This window comes from Oncorhynchus clarkii, chromosome 9 (assembly GCF_045791955.1).
Source record: "Oncorhynchus clarkii lewisi isolate Uvic-CL-2024 chromosome 9, UVic_Ocla_1.0, whole genome shotgun sequence".
NCBI classification, from domain to species: Eukaryota; Metazoa; Chordata; class Actinopteri; order Salmoniformes; family Salmonidae; genus Oncorhynchus; species Oncorhynchus clarkii.
Window position 1 is genome coordinate 17,305,002 of NC_092155.1, and position 18,326 is coordinate 17,323,327.

At 42.6% G+C, this 18,326-nt stretch overlaps 1 protein-coding gene across 1 annotated transcript in view; it reads left to right on the forward strand.

Annotated features, from left to right (window-relative positions):
- The window catches only part of LOC139417479 (cytosolic phospholipase A2 gamma-like), a 21,444-nt gene extending 6,174 nt beyond the window's left edge, over positions 1–15,270 (forward strand). Inside the window, exons 8-13 of the mRNA XM_071166758.1 lie at positions 7,086–7,268; positions 7,351–7,518; positions 9,261–9,344; positions 10,907–11,061; positions 12,588–12,762; positions 15,030–15,270. Of these exons, the coding sequence (XP_071022859.1) occupies positions 7,086–7,268; positions 7,351–7,518; positions 9,261–9,344; positions 10,907–11,061; positions 12,588–12,762; positions 15,030–15,214 (950 nt within the window). The 3' untranslated portion in view covers positions 15,215–15,270. The remainder of the gene's footprint in view (positions 1–7,085; positions 7,269–7,350; positions 7,519–9,260; positions 9,345–10,906; positions 11,062–12,587; positions 12,763–15,029) is intronic.
- Positions 15,271–18,326: the final 3,056 nt, after the last annotated feature.

An 18,326-nucleotide genomic window follows, 5' to 3' on the forward strand; every position in this document is an offset into this window, starting at 1 on the left:
ATACTCCAAAACAATAGTAGACAATAAAGTAGTGGACAATACTCCAAAACAATAGTAGACAATAAAGTAGTGGACAATACTCCAAAACAATAGTAGACAATAAAGTAGTGGACAATACTCCAAAACAATAGTAGACAATAAAGTAGTGGACAATACTCCAAAACAATAGTAGACAATAAAGTAGTGGACAATACTCCAAAACAATAGTAGACAATAAAGTAGTGGACAATACTCCAAAACAATAGTAGACAATAAAGTAGTGGACAATACTCCAAAACAATAGTAGACAATAAAGTAGTGGACAATACTCCAAAACAATAGTAGACAATAAAGTAGTGGACAATACTCCAAAACAATAGTAGACAATAAAGTAGTGGACAATACTCCAAAACAATAGTAGACAATAAAGTAGTGGACAATACTCCAAAACAATAGTAGACAATAAAGTAGTGGACAATACTCCAAAACAATAGTAGACAATAAAGTAGTGGACAATACTCCAAAACAATAGTAGACAATAAAGTAGTGGACAATACTCCAAAACAATAGTAGACAATAAAGTAGTGGACAATACTCCAAAACAATAGTAGACAATAAAGTAGTGGACAATACTAGACAATTAACTACATGACAATACTAGACAATAAAGTAGTGGACAATACTAGACAATAAAGTAGTGGACAATACTCCAAAACAATAGTAGACAATAAAGTAGTGGACAATACTCCAAAACAATAGTAGACAATAAAGTAGTGGACAATACTCCAAAACAATAGTAGACAATAAAGTAGTGGACAATACTCCAAAACAATAGTAGACAATAAAGTAGTGGACAATACTCCAAAACAATAGTAGACAATAAAGTAGTGGACAATACTCCAAAACAATAGTAGACAATAAAGTAGTGGACAATACTAGACAATTAACTACATGCCAATACTAGACAATTACAGTACCTACATGACAATACTAGACAATTAACTACATGACAATACTAGACAATTACAGTACCTACATGACAATACTAGACAATTAACTACATGACAATACTAGACAATTAACTATATGACAATACTAGACAATTACAGTACCTACATGACAATACTAGACAATTAACTACATGACAATACTAGACAATTAACTACATGACAATACTAGACAATTACAGTACCTACATGACAATACTAGACAATAAACTACAGGACAATACTAGACAATTAACTACATGACAATACTAGACAATTAACTACATGACAATACTAGACAATTACAGTACCTACATGACAATACTAGACAATTAACTACATGACAATACTAGACAATTAACTACATGACAATACTAGACAATTACAGTACCTACATGACAATACTAGACAATTAACTACATGACAATACTAGACAATAACATACCAGACAATACAAGACAATTAACTACATGACAATACTAGACAATTAACCACATGACAATACTAGACAATTAACTACATGACAATACTAGACAATTACAGTACCTACATGACAATACTAGACAATTAACTACATGACAATACTAGACAATTAACCACATGACAATACTAGACAATTAACTACATGACAATACTAGACAATTAACTACATGACAATACTAGACAATTAACCACATGACAATACTAGACAATTAACTACATGACAATACTAGACAATTAACTACATGACAATACTAGACAATTAACTACATGCCAATACTAGACAATTAACTACATGACAATACTAGACAATTAACTACATGCCAATACTAGACAATTAACTACATGACAATACTAGACAATTAACTACATGCCAATACTAGACAATTAACTACATGCCAATACTAGACAATTAACTACATGACAATACTAGACAATTAACTACATGCCAATACTAGACAATTAACCACATGACAATACTAGACAATTAACTACATGCCAATACTAGACAATTACAGTACCTACATGACAATACTAGACAATTAACTACATGCCAATACTAGACAATTACAGTACCTACATGACAACAATTAACCAGACAATACTAGACAATAACATAGCAGACAAAACTAAACAATTAACTACATGACATGACAATACTAGACAATTAAACATGACAATACTAGACAATTAACTACATGACAATACTAGACAATTAACCACATGACAATACTAGACAATTAACCACATGACAATACTAGACAATTAACTACATGACAATACTAGACAATTAACTACATGACAATACTAGACAATTAACCACATGACAATACTAGACAATTAACTATATGACAATACTAGACAATTAACTACATGACAATACTAGACAATTAACCACATGACACTACTAGACAATTAACTACATGACAATACTAGACAATAACATACCAGACAATACTAGACAATAACATAGCAGACAAAACGAAACAATTAACTACATGACAATACTAGACAATTAACTACATGACAATACTAGACAATTAACTACATGACAATACTAGACAATTAACTACATGACAATACTAGACAATTAACTACATGACAATACTAGACAATTACAGTACCTACATGACAATACTAGACAATAAACTACAGGACAATACTAGACAATTAACTACATGACAATACTAGACAATTACAGTACCTACATGACAATACTAGACAATTAACTACATGACAATACTAGACAATTAACTACATGACAATACTAGACAATTAACTACATGACAATACTAGACAATTAACCACATGACAATACTAGACAATTAACTACATGACAATACTAGACAATTAACTACATGACAATACTAGACAATTAACTGCATGACAATACTAGACAATTAACCACATGACAATACTAGACAATTAACTACATGCCAATACTAGACAATTAACTACATGACAATTCTAGACAATAACATACCAGACAATACTAGACAATAACATAGCAGACAAAACTAAACAATTAACTACATGACAATACTAGACAATTAACTACATGACAATACTAGACAATTAACTACATGACAATACTAGACAATTAACTACATGACAATACTAGACAATTAACAACATGACAATACTAGACAATTAACTACATGACAATACTAGACAATTAACTACATGACAATACTAGACAATAACATACCAGACAATACTAGACAATAACATACCAGACAATACTAGACAATTAACTACATGACAATACTAGGCAATTAACTACATGACAATACTAGACAATAACATTCCAGACAATACTAGTCAATAAACTACAGGACAATACTAGACAATAAACTAGAGGACACTACTAGACAATAAACTAGAGGACAATACTAGACAAACTAGAGCACAATACTAGACAATAAACTACAGGACAATACTAGACAATAACCTACAGGACAATACTAGACCAAAATCTACAGGACAATACTAGACCATAATCTACAGGACAATACTAGACAATAATCTACAGGACAATACTAGACCATAAACTACAAGACACTACTAGACAATAAACTACAGGACAATACTAGACCATAAACTACAGGACAATACTAGACCATAAACTACAGGACAATACTAGACCATAAACTACAAGACAATACTAGACAATAAACTACAGGACAATACTAGACCATAAACTACAGGACAATACTAGACCATAAACTACAGGACAAAGCTAGACAAAAAACTACAGGACAATACTAGACCATAAACTACAGGACAATACTAGACAATAATCTACAGGACAATACTAAACCATAAACTACAAGACAATAATAGACAATAAACTACAGGACAATAATAGACCATAAACTACAGGACAATACTAGACCATAAACTACAGGACAAAACTAGACAAAAAACTACAAGACAATACTAGACAATAATCTACAGAACAATACTAGACCATAATCTACAGGACAATACTAGACAACAAACTACAGGACAATACTAAACAATGAACTACAGGACAATCCTAGACAATAAACTACAGGACAATACTAGACCATAACCTACAGGACAATACTAGACCATAATCTACAGGACACTACTAGACCATAAACTACAAGACAATACTAGACAATAAACTACAGGACAATACTAGACAATAAACTACAGGACAATACTAGACCATAATCTACAGGACAATACTAGACCATAAACTACAAGACAATACTAGACAATAATCTACAGGACAATACTAGACAATAAACTACACAACAATACCTAGAAGCCGGTCTTTGGGTGTGGCTAGACTCGAGACAAAGTCAAGGCCATTATCACAACGGGTTACCAACATATTCAAAAAATGATTGACATATTTTCATTAAAACATTTAATTTGATGAATTTATTCATACTATTTCATCCTTCCAGAAGATATAGTCCCAACACATATCTAGGGTTTCTACCCAAGCCGGTTGTGTCACGGTCATTGGAATAAATGGACCAAGGCGCAGCGTGCGTAGAGTTCCACATGTTTTAATAAATGAAACTCACCAAAAACAAACAGAACAAACGAAACGTGAAGTAAATGCAATTTTCACAGGCACTACACAAAAACAAGATCCCACAAAAACCCAGTGGGAAACGGCTGCCTAAAAATGATCCCCAATCAGAGACAACAATAGACAGCTGCCTCTGATTTGGAACCATACCAGGCCAACATAGAAATACAAAAACTAGAGTACCCACCCTAGTCACACCCCGACCTAACCACATTAGAGAATAAAACGTTCTCTAAGGTCAGGGCGTGGCAGGTTGGTCGTTCATTCGATAGGTTCAGTTGCTAAAGACGCGACCCAGTCGTTTAAGTCTTTTTGTTCTGTATCTATGAATGCGACCCAGTCGTTCAGTCTTCTTCTTCTGTATCTATGAATGCGACCCAGTCGTTCAGTCTTTTACTTCTGTATCTATGAATGCGACCCAGTCGTTCAGTCTTTTTGTTCTGTATCTATGAATGCGACCCAGTCGTTCAGTCTTTGTCTTCTGTATCTATGAATGCGACCCAGTCGTTCAGTCTTTTTGTTCTGTATCTATGAATGCGACCCAGTCGTTCAGTCTTTTTGTTCTGTATCTATGAATGCGACCCAGTCGTTCAGTCTTTTTGTTCTGTATCTATGAATGCGACCCAGTCGTTCAGTCTTTGTCTTCTGTATCTATGAATGCGACCCAGTCGTTCAGTCTTTTTGTTCTGTATCTATGAATGCGACCCAGTCGTTCAGTCTTTTTGTTCTGTATCTATGAATGCGACCCAGTCGTTCAGTCTTTGTCTTCTGTATCTATGAATGCGACCCAGTCGTTCAGTCTTTTTGTTCTGTATCTATGAATGCGACCCAGTCGTTCGTTCTAAATGTTCCATTGCCATACTGGCTGGGAAATATCTTATCTCTTCCTTGCTAGCCAACTACAGCGAACTTACAGTCAAATCAAAAAGCAACAGAAAAGTAGCTGCAGTTGCATTTGTTTAAGCGGTTTTCTAGTGACAGCTATGTTTTTGGATCAAATCAAATGTTATTTGTCACATGCACATGGTTAGCAGATGTTAATGCGAGTGTAGCGAAATGCTTGTGCTTCCAGTTCCGACAGTGCAGTAATATCTAACAAGTAATCTAACAAAATCACAACGACTACCTTATACACTCAAATGTAAAGGGATGGAATAAGAATATGTACATATAAATATATGGATGAGCGATGACCATGCGGCAGAGGCAAGATGCAATAGATGGTATGAAATACAGTATATACATATGAGATGAGTAATGTAGGATATGTAAACATTATTAAAGTGGCATTATTTAAAGTGACTATTGATACCTTTATTAAATCCATTTATTAAAGTTGCCAGTGATTTGAGTCTGTATGTAGGCAGCAGCCTCTATGTTAGTGATAGATGTGTTGTCTCTCGGTCCCAGCTTTGATGCACCTGTACTGACCTCGCCTTCTGGATGATAGCGGGGTGAACAGGCAGTGGCTCGGGTGGTTGTTGTCCTTGATGATCTTTTTGGCCTTCCTGTGACATCGGGTGGTGTAGGTGTCCTGGAGGGCTGGTAGTTTGCCCCCGGTGATGCGTTGTGCAGACCTCACTACCCTCTGGAGAGCCTTGCGGTTCAGGGCGGTGCAGTTGCTGTACTAGGCGGTGATACAGCCCGACAGGATGCTCTCGATTGTGCATCTGTAAAAGTGTGTGAGGATTTTAGGAGACAAGCCAAAGGTCTTTAGTCTCCAAGGCTGTGACTATAATCAAAGATAATTATTTTGGGATACATCCCACAGCTAACACAATCACTTCAAATTGAAGCTTGAAAGACTGCAAACTAGCTGCATTTCATTTCGTTTGACCTGTTTTCAATATTCATTTCTATGTATAAATCAATGAAAATAGTACTGGTTCATGATTTAGACTGGCGGGGAAACACTACCTGCCTGTCTGTCTCGTCCCGACACCCAACACGTTCATTACTATGGGACAGCTGGAGATTGAATATCTGAAACAATGTTGAAAAAGTCAAAGAGACAGACAGCAAGGTTTATACAAATCTCTGCTGTTGAAAACTAAACTTTTATAGTGGAGATCAAGTTTATAAAGTGTCTGGCTGGGCTGATGAGACAGTGGAATGTGCAGTCAGATGGAACAGAGTAAATAGGCATTTTAATGTCACGGATTTAGCCGGTGGTAATTTGTGGAATAGACCCTGGCTGGAATGTGGTTTTAACCAATCAGCATTCATGATTAGACCCACTCGTTGTATAATAGACAAATGACATGACAATAGTAAACAAACTACAGGACAATAGTAGACATTTTATAACGGGTGGGCTAATCCTGAATGCTGATTGGGTAAAACCGCATTCTAGCCGGTGATGGGAGATGGACCAGAGGACGCTGGCGGGAGGAGCTATAGGAGGTCAGGCTCATTGTAATGGCTGGAATGGAATAGGCCAAGAGGACATCCTCAAAACCAAGGACGACACTTGAGTTTTACATGTCTCAGACAGGGTTACCTCATCATGAGAGGAGGTTGTGTTTCCAAATCATCTCTGCTACACGTGACCAACCTGTTCTGTTCTGCAGGGCACGAGAGCATGATGTTGAAAGAGAACATGAATATGGTTGAGAGAAGCGGGAAGGTAAAGGTGTGTGAGTGTGTGCCCTCCCGAGTGGTGAGGTGTGTGTCTGAGCTGATCAAGTATGCTGAGGACCCAGATCCACTGAAGACAAGGGAAGTCATCACCACACTGGGACAACTACTGGAAGGTGAGACACAAACTTATACACTCACTAGTGCACAAAGACACCATAATCATGACCCCAGTGATAATGTGTATAATGACTCTAGGTCTTGTGAGCAGTAAGGGTGAGATGCTGTGGAACATGGACCCTGAGAGTTGGAAGAGAACCAGCCTGGTGGAGAGAAAGAAGTTCATAGAGACAGTCAGTCTGGAGCTCATCCTCTCCTCAGACAGCTGGGCAAAAGACTGGAAGGACAAACGCTGCAACTGCAACGGTAACAAAGGCATTTTATTACTCCAACACCAGGTTAGCCCGTTGGACTACAGCGGTTCCAAAAATATTTTTGGTCTGGCTGACTGGGAGAACACTTTGAAGAACCTTTATGGGTTCCATGTACTGTCGAACCCCATTAAATGCCATGTATAACCTTCTGTGGAAAAGGTTCTACGTGGAACCAAAAAGGGTTCCACATGAAACCCAAACGGGTTATCAAAGGGTTCCCCCACAGAGACAACTGAAGAACCCTTTATAGGTAGGTAGCACTATGTAGTACTTTTATACTTAGAGACATTAGACCCTACACCTGCACAGGTAACACTAACTTCCACAGTACCACTTCTATTACCTGACTTTGGCTTCATGACTTAAGACCTTGTTAGTTCACTGAGCTGATGCCTTGGAGCTGAGTTTTTTACAGAAGGTTTGGGGACCTGGATGTAAAATGCAGTATGGTTATGTGGTAATATGGTCTTAGTGTAAGAGGGTATATGGTACTAGGTAGTTATAAACAGTGGACATCTGTATCTAGTACAGCTCCTATAGGGGAGGCTGGTGGAGGGAGAAATCAGAGGACGGCTTATTGTAATGCTTGGGAATGGCATCATGAACGGTATCAACCACATATCAAACACGTGTTTGGTACGATTTCTCAATCAGTTCCATCCATTACAGTGAACCCATGATCCAATTTCTCCCGCCACCAGCCCCCTGTGGTTCAGCATCATGTCACGGGGCGGCAGGGTAGCCTAGTGGTTAGAGCGTTGGACTAGTAACTGGAATGTTGCAAGTTCAAATCCCCGAGCAGACAAAGTACAAATCTGTCGATCTGCCCCTGAACAGGCAGTTAAACCCACTGTTCCTAGGCCGTCATTGAAAATAAGAATTTGTTCTTAACTGACTTGCCTCGTTAAATAAAGGTTAAATAAAAAATGTCCAGCCGCCCAGTCACTTATAGGATACGTGTTCCTGCTGTAGTGGTTACTGGCTAAGTGTGTGTGCACGCATGTATCAGACAATAACAACCGGCAGAGGGATATAAATGGAAGATTGGCTTGCCGGGTAGATTGGGGTATGTGAGTGGGCGTACAACAAACTCCTTAAATTCAGGAGTTCAAATCAGCATTGAGTCAATTTTGACAAAAGTCCTTTAAGTGTTTTTGTTTGCTAATTCTTGTTGCTCATACACATTTTTGATAGTACCTTCAATTTACCCTTATCCAAGCCACTCCAAGTTAATACCTAATCCTAATCTCTCAACGTTAACGCCTAATCCTAACCACTCAAAGTTAATGCCTAACCTTAACTAGTGATGTTAGGTTTGATACTGGAGCTCTGAGGCATGTGTCGAAGTCTCTAAGCAGCTAACTTTGAAGCAGTGTGCCGATGTGTGTATTACTTTATCAAAAGTATAACATCAATGATGTCTTAAGCTTCATTTTTATCACGTGCTGTTTCAAACCATGTGTTACATGCCAGACCATGAGGTCATCTTTCTTGTTTTATCCTCTGCAGATGGATCAAAGTATATGGTGACTACGGGACAGACGGTTAATTTGTCAATAACAAAATCCTGCTTCTTTGATGGTAATGTTTTTTTTATGGAAGTTGGAAGTTGTGTGTGTGTGTGTGGGTGTTCCCTTAAAAGAAGGATACAGAATACATGCTCTCTCCATCACTGAGATTATTTTTGACCAGTTGATATGAATAATTTGATATTGGTGTGTGTGTCTCCTCCAGGCTGGTGGATTCTAAAGAACATTTCCCCTCTGGTCCAAACATGGGAATGGGGAACCACATCCAACTTCCTCTTTAAGGTCCAAGGTACAGTAACATCAGACCTCTTCCTAACATGATAGCATAACTAGTATAAGTCATCAGGATCTTATGTTTCCCTCCAAAATAGCAACTTTCTTGGTTCTCTCTTCTCGCACTCTCTCATCCCCCGCTCGCTCACTCTCTCTCTCTCTACCCCTGCTCGCTTTCTCTACTCTCCCCCACCTGCTGGTTCTCTCTACCCTCCCCCGCCCGCTCGCCCTCTCTACCCTCCCCCGCCTGCTCATTCTCTCTACACTCCCCGCCTGCTCATTCTCTCTACCCTTCTCTGCCTGCTCGTTCTCTCTACCCTCCCCCGCCTGCTCATTCTCTCTACCCTCCCCCGCCTGCTCATTCTCTCTACCCTCCCCCGCCTGCTCATTCTCTCTACCCTCCCCTGCCTGCTCATTCTCTCTACCCTCCCCCGCCTGCTCATTCTCTCTACCCTCCCCCGCCTGCTCATTCTCTCTACCCTCCCCCGCCTGCTCATTCTCTCTACCCTCCCCCGCCTGCTCATTCTCTCTACCCTCCCCCGCCTGCTCATTCTCTCTACCCTCCCCCGCCTGCTCATTCTCTCTACCCTCCCCGCCTGCTCATTCTCTCTACCCTTCTCTGCCTGCTCATTCTCTCTACCCTCCCCCGCCTGCTCATTCTCTCTACACTCCCCGCCTGCTCATTCTCTCTACCCTTCTCTGCCTGCTCATTCTCTCTACCCTCCAATGCCTGCTCATTCTCTCTACCCTCCCCCGCCTGCTCATTCTCTCTACACTCCCCGCCTGCTCATTCTCTCTACCCTCCCCCGCCTGCTCATTCTCTCTACACTCCCCGCCTGCTCATTCTCTCTACCCTTCTCTGCCTGCTCATTCTCTCTACCCTCCCCCGCCTGCTCATTCTCTCTACACTCCCCGCCTGCTCATTCTCTCTACCCTTCTCTGCCTGCTCATTCTCTCTACCCTCCCCTGCCTGCTCATTCTCTGCTCACCCTCCCCCGCCTGCTCATTCTCTCTACCCTTCTCTGCCTGCTCATTCTCTCTACCCTCCCCTGCCTGCTCATTCTCTCTACCCTCCCCTGCCTGCTCATTCTCTCTACCCCCCCGCCTGCTCATTCTCTCTACCCCCCGCCTGCTCATTCTCTCTACCCTTCTCTGCCTGCTCATTCTCTCTACCCTCCCCTGCCTGCTCATTCTCTCTACCCTCCCCCTCCTGCTCATTCTCTCTACCCCCCCCGCCTGTTCATTCTCTCTACCCCCCCCGCCTACTCATTCTCTCTACCCTCCCCCGCCTGCTCATTCTCTCTTCCCTCCCCCGCTCTCCCTCTCTACCCTCCCCGCACTCCCTCTCTACCCTCCCCCCTCGCTCGCTCTCTCTACCCTCCCCCGCTCGCTCTCTACACTCCCTCCCCCGCTCGCTCTCTACCCTCCCGCCCCCGCTCGCTCTCTAACCTCCCTCCCCCGCTCTACCCCCCCGCTCTAGCTAAGTGCTCGCTCGCTCTCTAGCCCCCTTTCTCACTCTACGCCCCCCTCACTCTCTACCCCTCCTTTCGATTTACCTCTCCATCTCCATCTCCCCAGATGCTAGAGTTCCGGAGAGCATGGCATCCAAAGAGAAGATTCACCTGGTAGACGCTGCGTTAAAGATCAACTCTCCCTACCCTTCCGTCCTGCGCACTTCGAGGAAGGTCGACCTCATCATTTCCTTGGACTTCAGCGAAGAAGACCCATTTGAGGCAAACACACACACGCACACATGTATTCCTATTCAAGCCTTTCAGAAGAATATGAAGTGCCTAGGTAGTAGTGACCCTCTCTCTCTCCCCTCTAATTAGCTCTTTAGGTAGATGTGACTCTCTCTCTCTTGTGTGCTCTCTAAGTAGTAGTGACCCTCTCTCTCTCTCTCTCTCTCACACACACTCTCTAGGTAGTAGTGACCCTATCTCTCTCTCCCCTCTCTTGCTCACTCTCTAGGTAGTAGTGACCCTCTCTCTCTCCCCTCTCTAGCTCACTCTCTAGGTAGTAGTGACTCTCTCTCTCTCCCCTCTCTTGCTCACTCTCTAGGTAGTAGTGACTCTCTCTCTCTCCCCTCTCTTGCTCACTCTCTAGGTAGTAGTAACTCTCTCTCTCCCCCCTCTCTTGCTCACTCTCTAGATAGTAGTGACTCTCTCTCTCTCCCCTCTCTTGCTCACTCTCTAGGTAGTAGTGACCCTCTCTCTCTCCCCTCTCTTGCTCACTCTCTAGGTAGTAGTGACCCTATCTCTCTCTCCCCTCTCTAGCTCACTCTCTACGTAGTAGTGACCCTCTCTCTCTCCCCTCTCTTGCTCACTCTCTAGGTAGTAGTGACCCTATCTCTCTCCCCTCTCTTGCTCACTCTCTAGGTAGTAGTGACCCTATCTCTCTCTCCCCTCTCTAGCTCACTCTCTACGTAGTAGTGACCCTCTCTCTCTCCCCTCTCTTGCTCACTCTCTAGGTAGTAGTGACCCTATCTCTCTCCCCTCTCTTGCTCACTCTCTAGGTAGTAGTGACCCTCTCTCTCACCCCTCTCTTGCTCACTCTCTAGATAGTAGTGACTCTCTCTCTCTCCCCTCTCTTGCTCACTCTCTAGGTAGTAGTGACCCTCTCTCTCTCCCCTCTCTTGCTCACTCTCTAGGTAGTAGTGACCCTCTCTCTCTCCCCTCTCTTGCTCACTCTCTAGGTAGTAGTGACCCTCTCTCTCTCCCCTCTCTTGCTCACTCTCTAGGTAGTAGTGACCCTCTCTCTCTCTCCCCTCTCTTGCTCACTCTCTAGGTAGTAGTGACCCTCTCTCTCTCCCCTCTCTTGCTCACTCTCTAGGTAGTAGTGACCCTCTCTCTCTCCCCTCTCTTGCTCACTCTCTAGGTAGTAGTGACCCTATCTCTCTCTTGCTCACTCTCTAGGTAGTAGTGACCCTATCTCTCTCTTGCTCACTCTCTAGGGAGTAGTGACTAGGGCACGTGTCAAACTCATTCCACGGAGGGAGTGTCTGTGGGTTTTCGCTCCACCCTTGTACTATATTGATGAATGGTCACTAATTAGTAAGGAAGTCCCCTCACCTGGTTGTCTAGGTCTTCATTGAAAAACCAAAAACCTGCAGCCACTCAGCCCTCCCTGGACTGAGTGACACCCCTGGCCTAGGGAGTAGGGCCTAGTGAGAAGGAAGTAGTGCCTAGGAATTAGGGACTAAGGGCTGGTTTGGAGAAGGACATTGACATAACCATACTACTGGTCCTGCTCCTGACAGACGGTGTTTAGTGCCAAAAAGTATGCGGATGAGCTGAAGCTTCCCTTTCCCCCAGTGAAGGAGAGTGTGAGGGAGGAGAAAGACCATCCTCAGGACTGCTACGTTTTTGAGGGGCAACGCACTGAAGAGCCCACCATCATGCACATGCCCCTGTTCAACCTGCGGAACTGCCATGGTGTGTGGTAGTCATCATAGTAGTCAGTGTCTCTGTCTGTTATACTTGTCTCTCTGACTACACCCTTTTCTGACTTAGTTTTTCTCTGTGTCATGTCTTTTTCCTGTATATCTGCACCAACTGTCTGTGTTTTATGATGGCATTAGTATTGTTTATCAGGAGCCACATTTGCTACAGCTACTCTTCCTGGGGTTCACACAAAACACAATGGCAAATCTAAACAAACTTAAAGATACCAAAAACAATTTAGTCCAATGTTGCTAAATATCACATGGCTGTCCATGGTAATAATTTCTGTGTGTGTCTGTGTGAACAAGTAAAATGGAAAATGTTGACTCACCCTACTTGTAGACTAGTTGAACACCAATGCCATCCTCCTCTCTTTCATGTTGACAAAACGGTCTATGGCTTTTAGTTTTTGTTGTCATAGGCTACCGAGCTAAAATTCTTGCATGCCTAACTTCCTTGCATGGGCAACCATGACCCAGCTAAATTAGCTAGCTAGTTAACATGAGACTACTAGACTACATATAGACCCTACAGATGCGCGTGACTCTTGGCGACATTGCGTAGCCCATCGCCATCTTCACCCATTAAACAGCATAGATTTGTTTTTATTACTTCTAAACAAAACAACTTTTTGAGGTTCTCATATGCTTACAATGATGTTTTGATTCTTGCTTGAACAGTCGCTAGGATTATATTTGGTTGTGATCTTTGCAACATAACTATTTTCGATACAGCAGTTATCTAGAATGCTAACGATCATTGAAATAGCAGGACATTCATACAAACCTTAAAATCCAATTATAATCCAAAAGTTGTGTGAAATGCACTCATAAGCAACATGTAGAGGCTTTTCTTGCTGGCGTTCTATAAGAACTCCCCCTTGTTCTGACACCAGGTTGCACTCCTCACCCTCGTGTGGGAATGTTTGTAAACACAGAAACAAGTCTATTGAACCTCAATCATGTCAAGCCAGTGGCACAACATATTCATTTATGGTGACATCAGAATCGGCATCATAATCCTTGGCCTGTAGAGAGAATTAAGTCAAAACCCCATCTCCATCCATGGCTTAGGAAAGGGACGATTTAGCAAGCAAGCTACTGCAGGACATCAACACAAGCAGACCAGAAACTGACATTTATCTGAAAATGAAGTTTTACTTAGGAAAGGATTTGATTGGTGTAAATCCAAACTGTCCTCCATTGGGGTGTGTTTTGCTGCACTAGGATAACCCACAGTTGAGATCAGCTCAATGCTGATAGGATAATTATTTAAAAAGTCCAAAATGCTTGCTGGCATCACTCAATCAAATGCTACTGCTGCAACATGTTATACTCTTTGGGTCCAGGCAGCATCAGATGCATGAGCTACACATACTGACACAGAGGGGCGCTGTTTCCCTCCCTCAGATGATTTTTCCGGTGAGATTCAGCCACTTACGAAGTGACCTGAAAAGTATAAAAACACAGAAGCTGTGTTCGAATACCCATACTAACATACTGTATACTACATACTTAACGTGTATATACTATTAGTTTACAGTATGCTAAATAAAACTAACGGGATCCTTTCAGTTGAGTGTACTATCGCTTCGCATGTCGACCAGAAGTTGATGCTGTTGCTATGCAACCGCTTGTTAGCTTGTTAGCATAACAAATTACTAGCTAGACTTTGGGTTTGTTCGTAAATTCAATCGGGAGTGTCAGGGAGTTGTCAGCTTGTCCGTTCGTAAATTCAGAGCGTTTCGCTCTCAGAACACTTTAAATAAGCATCTTTGCCAACGTTTACTGACACCGGCCACATTCAATGGGTGTTGAGCGTTCGTAAATGTATTTATTCTGTGCTCTGGCATTGTCAGATGAGTGCTCAGAAATCGGAGTAGATAGCCAGAGCGAATTTACGAACACACCTGCAAAACTATACCACTTAGCTAAGCTTTTGAATGACGCGAATAATCAAGTCAATAAACATTGGGCAGTTAGTAAATATACTGTATGTTTGATGTATTAGTAGCCAACTAACATTACAGTGGGTAGCTGACATACCTGTTACATAGTGCTGTAATGATATGCTATTTGGTTTTTATAGCGTAGCTAACAAAATATAACTTTTTTGAAAGGTCATGACTTTATTACATTGCTAAACATTTTCTTAAGGACACACCTCAAATATGTCCACCCCTCCCATATGTCCACCCCTCCCATCTGAGCACAAGCCAGCTGATGTAAGACATGTACATTGTTCTGTTCTCTTCCTAGACGAGAAAGGGTTTAAGAAGGAGAGGGAGAATTACAAAACATTCCAGCTTCACTACGGTGCGCCGGAGATCGACCACCTCCTGGAGAAGGCCCAGGACAACATGAGGAACAACAGAGACAGGATCCTGGGACAGATCATTATGGCCATTCAACGCAGAAAGAAGGGCATGTCAGTGGCTCAATAGTTTTTATCAGTGGTGGAAAGTATCTGTACTTTACTATTAATACTTGACAACTTTTACTTCACGACATTACTAAAGAAGATAATATACTTTTTACTCCATACATTTTCTCTGACTGCCGAAATTGGCTTGTTACATTTTGAATGCTTAGCAGAACAGAAAAAGTCTAATTCAGGCACTTATCAAGAGGACATTCTTGTTCCTCCCTACTGCCTCTGATCTGGCAGACTGATTAGAAGCACCTGCTGTGCATCAGTTGCTCACCTGTGTTCCCTACAAATGCTGTCTTGAATCAAAAGGATTTGTACCTACACACTGGAGAAAGTTGCAGCGTCTATGTATGTTATCCCTAATGCAGGGAAAATAATAAAAATAATATACAAAGCTTTTTGAGACATCTTTTTGAGTTCGGACACATCACACCCCTTGTTTGTCTGCTTCTGAGAGAGTGTGATTGTCCCCTTTTTGATTAGGACTCACTAAACACATCCATTGTTTGATGTCTGAGTGTTGGCGTGTGCCCCTGGCTATCTGTGAAAAATAAAATGGTGCCGTCTGGGTTGCTTAATATAAGGAATATGAAATTGTTTATCCTTTTCCTTTTGATACTGTTCCTGGAGAGCCTCCCTCCTGTAGGTTTTTGCTCCAGACCTTGTTCCTGGGATTGGAGTGAAAACCTACAGGAGGGTAGCACTTAAGGAACAGAGTCGGAGAGCCCAGGTCTATATGCTTCGGGCACAAAGACTATTCTTGTTCTCATAGACTAGGGGTATTCAACTCTTACCCTACGAGGTCCGGACCCTGCTGGTTTTCTTTTCTAACTGACAATTAATTGCACCCACCTGGTGTCTCAGGTCTCAATCAGTTCCTGATTAGAGTGTACAACGAAAGCAAACGCAGTGATACTGGCTTCGAGGTCCAGAGTTGAGTTTGAGGGTCATAGACTAATGACTTGTTGACCTTTTAGACTGCATATGCATAACTAAACGTGAATATGCATGTAGGTCTATAGGCCTATATGTATATGTATGGGCCTGCATATGTATAGGCCTATACCGGTAGGGCTACATATAGGTGGATAGGCCTACTACATACACTGCATACTGCACATTGGAGTATAGCCTGCATCTGCGTCTCATTTCCTCAACCAGTGCAGCAGCATACTGTGGACACACACACACCTCATTACGGACCTCCTGCAGGTACTAATGATCACACTCACTTCCCCTTGTTACTATTTGGATGTATGGGTCCGTGAGGTAGGGGGCTCCAATTGTTTTTTGCCGGAAACCGACTACTGCTGATACCCCACTGGAGGGGACACGGTGGTTAGTGGTACCCCCTGGAGGAGAGACAGGGCACTAGGGTCAGTCACTAGAGGGGACACGGTGGTTAGTGGAACCCCCTGGAGGAGAGACAGGGCACTAGGGTCAGTCACTAGAGGGGACACGGTGGTTAGTGGTACATCCTGGAGGAGAGACAGGGCACTAGGGTCAGTCACTAGAGGGGACACGGTGGTTAGTGGAACATCCTGGAGGAGAGACAGGGCACTAGGGTCAGTCACTAGAGGGGACACGGTGGTTAGTGGAACACCCTGGAGGAGAGACAGGGCACTAGGGTCAGTCACTAGAGGGGACACGGTGGTTAGTGGAACCCCCTGGAGGAGAGACAGGGCACTAGGGTCAGTCACTAGAGGGGACACGGTGGTTAGTGGAACATCCTGGAGGAGAGACAGGGCACTAGGGTCAGTCACTAGAGGGGACACGGTGGTTAGTGGAACATCCTGGAGGAGAGACAGGGCACTAGGGTCAGTCACTAGAGGGGACACGGTGGTTAGTGGAACACCCTGGAGGAGAGACAGGGCACTAGGGTCAGTCACTAGAGGGGACACGGTGGTTAGTGGAACCCCCTGGAGGAGAGACAGGGCACTAGGGTCAGTCACTAGAGGGGACACGGTGGTTAGTGGAACATCCTGGAGGAGAGACAGGGCACTAGGGTCAGTCACTAGAGGGGACACGGTGGTTAGTGGTATATCCTGGAGGAGAGACAGGGCACTAGGGTCAGACATTATGGTACAATAAAGAGGCAGGAAAGCAGATCATAACTAAGTATGTGTGCTCTCATCCTCTCACCGAATGGAAATAGAAGATAATGACAATAATTGCTAAACATTATACAGAAAGTATAGGGTCATAATACTGTAATAATACCATATAAGGCAGTCTATTCAGTGGGGTGTATTTAGAAATGTGTTTGATATTGAAGTACAATGAAAAGACTCCTCAATATAATGAGATGGGATGAGTTGCCCTCCATCCATTATAGTCTAAATGGCTTAAAGATAAAAAGAGAAATTAATAGAATGGGCCCCTTGAGGATTATTATTCTAGTGTGTGTGTATGTGTGGTTGCGTGCGAGCGAGTGACCAATATCATATTACCCTGAGTGCACATGTCAGCAAAGACGTATGAAACACACATCAAACATGACACTGTGGTAGAGCCCAACTGCACTCTATGGATCTCAAACTCTACGTCTGTAATGAGACAACTACAGTGTTCTATTTACAGAATCAGAATGAGTAGAACAGGCATCCCCGTCTACAGCTTCTATTTCTATTGTTATCCTGCATGTGGGCTGTAGATAATCAGGGACATTGGGCCGTAGAGACTGGAGAGACACAAACACAGTCAATTAGCAGTTTTAAGATGTCCCACCCACTGCTCTCACTCTTTCCTGTCTCTACATGACGCAAAATGTGACTTCTCTACCGACCCTACAACAGAGAGTGTGTGTGTGTGTGGGGGGGGGGGGGGGTTCTCACTTTACAGGAGAGATAGAGACCCACTCTCTACTCAGGTTCCTATGATTGTGAATGTTTGGATTAAATTCTATTGATATTGTAATTATTGGGTAGATCATTTGCTCCATAAATCCTCAGAAGCCTGTGTGTGTGTGTGTGTGTGGGGGGGGGGGGGGGGGGGGGGGGGGTTGTTGTGATGCTAAATTGTTGTATTTCCTATAAATTTAACAGGTCTAAGAATTGCTTTGGTTCTTGTTGATGTTGAATTTCATTTGTCTTTATATTATGTTGCATGACCGTAGGTTTTACAGG